Source organism: Echinops telfairi, unplaced genomic scaffold (genome assembly GCF_000313985.2).
Source record: "Echinops telfairi isolate 266 unplaced genomic scaffold, ASM31398v2 ScPeMD7_17;HRSCAF=63, whole genome shotgun sequence".
Taxonomy (NCBI): domain Eukaryota; kingdom Metazoa; phylum Chordata; class Mammalia; order Afrosoricida; family Tenrecidae; genus Echinops; species Echinops telfairi.
The window spans coordinates 6,984,815-6,990,864 of NW_022103914.1; the positions used below are offsets into that span (position 1 = coordinate 6,984,815).

Here is a 6,050-nt window from a genome sequence, read left to right on the forward strand (position 1 = left end):
TCTTGTCCCACTATCATGTTCAGACTTCATTTGGGTTTCAGTAATTCCTCTCGGTTACATTTCCCTGGCCCTACCAGGTCTCCTCTATCCTCCTTGCAATCGATTTTGGATCACTTGTTGTTCCCTTATCCATGGCTTTGTTAACACCCACTTCCATTCCCCCGGAACCTTCGGTCGTTGTTTTCTCCTCCAGATTATTTATCCCGCCTATCTTATCTAGATAGACCTGCAACGATAATAATATGCACAAAAAACAAGACAGAGCAAAACAAACAACAAAAGAAAATAAAACAGCAACAACATAAAAGAACCGACAACAAAAAAGAAAAGCCTGCAAATAGTTCAAGGTCTGTTTGTTGACCTTTAGGAGTGTTTTCTGGTTGAGTCTGAAGTGAAAGATATTTCATCCATGCTGACACCATTGATTTTAGAACAGTTCATTTTACTGATGGCATCAATTGTGAGGTGCGTATTTCTTCACATTTAACATCTCTGAGATCGGGATACACCTGAGAACCACGGAAGTAAGGAAAATGTGGGCTCACTACCTGCTTTTGCCTGACTCACCTCAGATCCTCCCGCACCAATCTCAGGCTTGTTGAACTGGAAAGGGTCTCAGAGGTCACACATGTGACAAACCAGATCACATCACGCCACGGGGTCCAGAGACGGGGCAAAACTTGCTGATCTCTTAACCCCCTTTCTTTCAGGCTTTTCAGTATGTACCCTGGTTGTTTTCTTCCTTTGACCTCTTCTCCTTTAAAAAGAAGTCATTTATTTTAGGAAGTTACTTTGTTTTATTTTGTTTATCTTCTCTGTAACTCTCCCTCTGCTAGAATCTGGATGTAGGGATGACCTTTTATGGCACTGAACTCAGCCCAGAAAGCAGTGCAAGAAGGGCCTAGCTGACTGTCCTGCCCTAGATCACATTAATTGTTGCTTTTTAATCACCCCAGGACCCTCTTCCCCTGCTTGGGCTCAGATCCAGACTCAAAGGTAAGGGCAGGGAACAGAATGAGGGACGGGCCTGCCTTCAAGACCCGCATATCACCAAAATCACAATGCAGGCTGCCATGGTTTTTAGCCTCACCAACCATCCCTTTCATGCATTTGGGCTTTCAATGAGATCAACTCTTTCATTTTCCTTTACCTTCATTGCAGAGATGGTGGAGAACTGAATCAAATTGAAGGTGAGGCCACTCACACCAACCTCACAGAGCCCGCCAAGCTGGGAGTCAAGTTTTTCTGGTGTGAGTAGCCACTTCTCTCTGGGGTCAGGACCCTGGAGGCCAGCACTCTGATTTGGAGCACTCCTGTCACATCAATGCCATCCATTCGGGCCCTGATCATTTGTGTAGCACCCAGGACATGCCACTCACTGGGGATGCAATCATGACAGTTCACAATATAACGACTCTCAGTATTTCAATAGGGGAAGTCCTGGCGGTGATGCAGGGGGCAGGCGGAGTCAAAGACCCAAGTCAGTTTTGGTTGGGAATCGGTGGAGGTGGAGGGTGGAGGAAAATGATGGCCTTCTCTAAAGTAGTCCATGCGTATAGAATAACAAGTCCAATGTGAAAAACCTTGGAGGCAGGAGATGGTCAGAGGAAAGTGAGTTTGAGTTCTGGCTCTGCCACTCTCTGGTCACATTGTTGGGGTCCCTGAGAGACACTCACAGCCATGTGTGCACTGAGCTCCCAGCCAGCTGAGGAATGGGTATGGGGCAGCATAGAAGGATCTGGGTGTTAATTTCATTGTTACTATAGGTACATGGGAGGGCTCAGCTCAGAATCGTGGGGCTGTCTCCAATAAAAAGTGATTGGAAGCCCTTTGCTGCTCCTCTGGGACAGGTGGTAAAGTCACTTGCTGCAATAGCAGTCATTCCCCCAGCCCAGTCACCATCACCAATAACCAAGTCCTTAAAGTGGGAGCAGAGGGAAGGTCTAACTATAGAGAAGGAGGAAACTGTTCTTCCCACACATATGAGTATAAACAATGCACACCATCTTGGAGTCAGTTTTGTGAGGATAACTAGACACCATCAGCTCTGTGATGGGCTTTGTAAACATTTGCCTCGCTGGTTCATTCTTCCTAGGCGGCAGTTGGAACACAGGAAGAGTGGGTGATGTACACAAGGTCCCTGAACTAAATGAGTCAGAAGTGAGACTCAAACCTAGGTCTCCAAACTCTCAATTGTGTACTTGTCCCAGAAGACTGATCAGGGATGGGGGTGGAGTGGGGAGAAGGGCACCAAAGTCAAGGTCAGATATTACAGGCACATTTGTAAGGAAGCCTGTAACTGGAACTGAAAGAGAGGCTCGAGCTGTTGGCTGGAGAAGCCGAGGAGAGAGATGTACTCCGGTTGGAGACACCAGAGAGTCGCACTGGGACTTGAGGGTGTGTGGGAAATTGCAAGGAAGAAGCATTCCAAGTGCAGGGAGCCGTGTAAGAAAAGGTCTCAAGAAGTTTACAACATGGGAGGATGCTGGAGAGGGAGACAGAGTTGGAGGGCTTCGAACGCGTGTTAGAGGGCTTGGTGTTTCTTCTCTACGCAGTAGGAGGCTGTAACATTTTGTGATCTAGACAGAAACGTGGAAGGATTGTGTACTCTGGTAAATCTATTCTTGAGAGCTAGGCGCTGGGAGAGGAAGACAGCACGTGCATGCCCAGGTGTGTGCAGCGTGGGGCCTCATGTGCTGTTGTGGGAAAAGCGAGGGATAGATTTTTTTCCCCCAGGTTCCTCTGGGCTAGACAGCTCTCAGTCTAGGTGGGAATGTACACAGCTGCTAAAATTCACAGAGAGGAGATTTAGGGTGAACATATGTTCTCGTGAGTGAGGCAGGCCAGGCACCAGCAGTCCTAGGGAAAGTAACCAGAAACATCCCTCAATCGGGGCCCTGAAGGCTTGTGCAAGCTTCTGTCCAGCTTCTGTGCAAGCCGCTTCCTCCAACTGTCCTTCTGCAGTTATCAATTCAGAAAGTCAGAGGGAGGAGGGTCCTGGGGCCGGGGATCCTCTGGACTCCCTCCTGGGTCCTGGATATCCAGAAATCTCTCTAGCCACTCACACATTGCCTCTTTTGTCGAAAAGTTGGGTTTTTTTAAATTAAATACTTTCATTGAGGGCTCTGACATCTCTTATCACAATGCATACATTTATCCAGTGTGTCAAGCACATTTGCACATATGCTGCCATCATCATTTTCTTCTTCTTTTTAAAATCTTTTTATTAGGGGTTCATACAACTCTTATCGCAATCCATACATACATCAATTGTGTAAAGCACACCTGTACACTCACTGCCCTCGTCATTCTCAAAACATTTGCTCTCCACTTAAGCCCCTGGTGTCAAAACGTCTCTTATGGTCTTTCTGGAATGCTGAGATATGATTGTGACTTAGAAAATGTCAGGATTATTTTCAGTGGATGAAGTTGAATCGGTAGAGCAAATTCCCCCTGATTGCCTCTATGTCTAAATCATTTGTTCTCACGGGTTCTGTCCCCTTTGGGTGTATTTCCCCCTTGACTTTAAACAAGCTGGGCTCTGAGTTTTCCTTGGCTGACCGAGAAAATGTCTAGATTCCGATAGAGAAAGTAAATACTCCATGTCTCCACTTCAGGGCCCCTGTAATCGATAGAGAAAGTAAATACTCCATGTCTCCACTTCAGGGCCCCTGTAATCGATAGAGAAAGTAAATACTCCATGTCTCCACTTCAGGGCCCCTCTAATCTTGGGCTTTGAACACTTCCCATCCAATGCATAAAAGAGGGGTGTGGTCTATTGTGAAGGAGAGCTTTCCCCAACGGATTCACCGTATTCTGAAGGGTGGATGGTTTTCCAAAGAACTTAGGGAAAAACAAAGACAACATTTGTTCTGCCTCCTTCTTCAGGCAGTTCTGGAAGCAGGTGGTGAACACGTAGAGCCGCGGGCCCCTGAGTTTACATTCTCGGCTCCAAGTAGCTAAAGGGTGGTGCCTCCGCACACACAGACACCAAGAGCAAGCTATCTTTTAGCCCAGTAACCAGGGACTTCCAGTGACCAGACTGTTAGCAAGGAAGGAAGATCAGACAATGATTCTTAACTCCAACTGCACACTAGAATCACTAGGGAGCTTCTTACAGTACCAAGCACACACAGTCTAAGTCTGCGGCGGGGAGGGGAGAGATAGCTGTGGTATTTTTAAGATCCCTGCATGAAGCCATCACTAAGAAACACGGGACTCCAGGGCCTGGCTTCGAGGGTCCTGGAGATGAACGTGTCTCTTGCTTGTCCCGGTCCCGCCTAACGCAGCCCTCATCTGGTTCTTAGTGATGCCCTCGGCGCCATACTGGGTCCTGGCCACCGACTATGAGAACTACAGCCTGGTGTACTCCTGTACCACTTTCATCTGGCTTTTTCACATGGATCATGCTTGGATCTTGGGAAGAAACCCTTATCTCCCTCCAGAAACCGTGACCTACTTAAAAGCTATCCTGACTTCCAACAACATTCCTGTCGACAAAATGACCACCACAGATCAGGTGAACTGCCCCGACTTCCTGTGACCAGGCTGGGCTGCTACAGCAAGGCGGGGCCCACTCCGTATGACTTCCTTTGCTTTACGTCTCCTCGCCCTCACGCCGGTGACCCATTTCTAATACCAGGAGGGAAGGTGAACAACACAGGCCATGGGAGGGACCTTTAAAGTTGACCCAAACACGTAGCCACGGGCCACCTAGCTGCCTTACTTGCCTAAGAATAAACTTGCTGACATGCTATACTCATGAGAGAGTCTGAACTGGATTCATTATTGTGGGGTTTTAATTATAAACTTGTGCTTGGGAATCCTTAACAGGTTGGGGAAGAAGAAAAAAAAAAAAAAGACCTCGGCACTGAACTACCCTTGTTGAAAGTTAAGAATCTGGCTCCTGCTGATTGGTAAAGGCATGTTCTGCGAGGCCGGAGTCCAAGGGCATCCCTCCTGCAGCAGGCAATGCTCGGGGGAATCGGCTGTTTGGGGTTTGTCTCATAGGCAGTTCCCTTGACGATGTGTCTTTCTTATCAGAAGGTCCTCAGAGTCAGATGCAGAATGGTACCATCTCGGAGCCTATGCAAGACTGAAGAGCATCTATGAAATGAAATGGGAGTGGGGGGACTGGGATTTTTTTTTTTTAAGAAAATCATTTGAGCCAGTGTCTTTTATTCCGCTGCTATTTACTGAGGTCCAGCTGTATTCCAGGCATCGAAAAAGACTGTCTGCAAAGCTTGGTGAGGGAGACAGGCAAATCAAAATGTGATTCCAGTCCGACACATTGAAGCCAAGGACGGAGGACCATGGAGGGGTCCGTGGGAGCCCCAGCGGAGGCTCAGCCACCCCCAGAGGCAGGTGGCCACAGAGTTACCGTCCTCCCTCTGGGGCCTCCAACTGCAGGGAGCCTGACGCCACCCTGGGTGACTACTATAAACACAAGGCTGTCAGCATCACATCCCTGAAGTTCCACTTCTCCCACAGAGCCCTTCAAATATGCCAGTGTTTGAGGAGATGAATAAGAAATCAGACCCCTGAATTAGCTTTTTGCCTTCTTTGAAGATGAGTGTAGAAGAGCCCCTTCTGTGCGCGCTTGAGACTCTTTAATGCTTTCTGTTAAAAGGTACAAAGGTTTCAAGGCTCTTAATTTGTAGACTTCTCATTTAGCCCAATAAATATAATCTCAAAATGTAGCTTCCATTTCAGAATTCCAAAAGACTTAAAACCATTGGGCACAAAGGCAGTAAGAAGGAAGTAGGCATCTAAGAAGCCCCTCACTCCTTCTGCCCCCTAGCGTTGCCTACCAGGCAGGGCACGTTTCTAACATGAGATTAGTAGTTGTAACCAGCTCTCTCCACCCCTCTGGTGGCACAAAACAAGCTCATGTCATTGTTTGTTGTGAGTTGCCATCAAGTCACCTCCAACTCATGGTGACCTTCTGTATAACTGAGCGAAACACTGTCCAGCCCTTCATGTTGTGGTTCTTCTCGTGGGGGACTTCCCTCCTGTCCACTGGCTCTCTAGTTTACAACCATGATGTCCAT

General features: G+C 47.6%; 1 protein-coding gene across 1 annotated transcript in view; it reads left to right on the plus strand.

Annotated features, from left to right (window-relative positions):
• Positions 1-4,765, plus strand: part of APOD (apolipoprotein D) — a 24,346-nt gene extending 19,581 nt beyond the window's left edge. Inside the window, exons 4-5 of the mRNA XM_045287587.1 lie at positions 1,162-1,250; positions 4,308-4,765. Coding sequence (XP_045143522.1) covers positions 1,162-1,250; positions 4,308-4,543 — 325 coding nt within the window. The 3' untranslated portion in view covers positions 4,544-4,765. The remainder of the gene's footprint in view (positions 1-1,161; positions 1,251-4,307) is intronic.
• Positions 4,766-6,050: the final 1,285 nt, after the last annotated feature.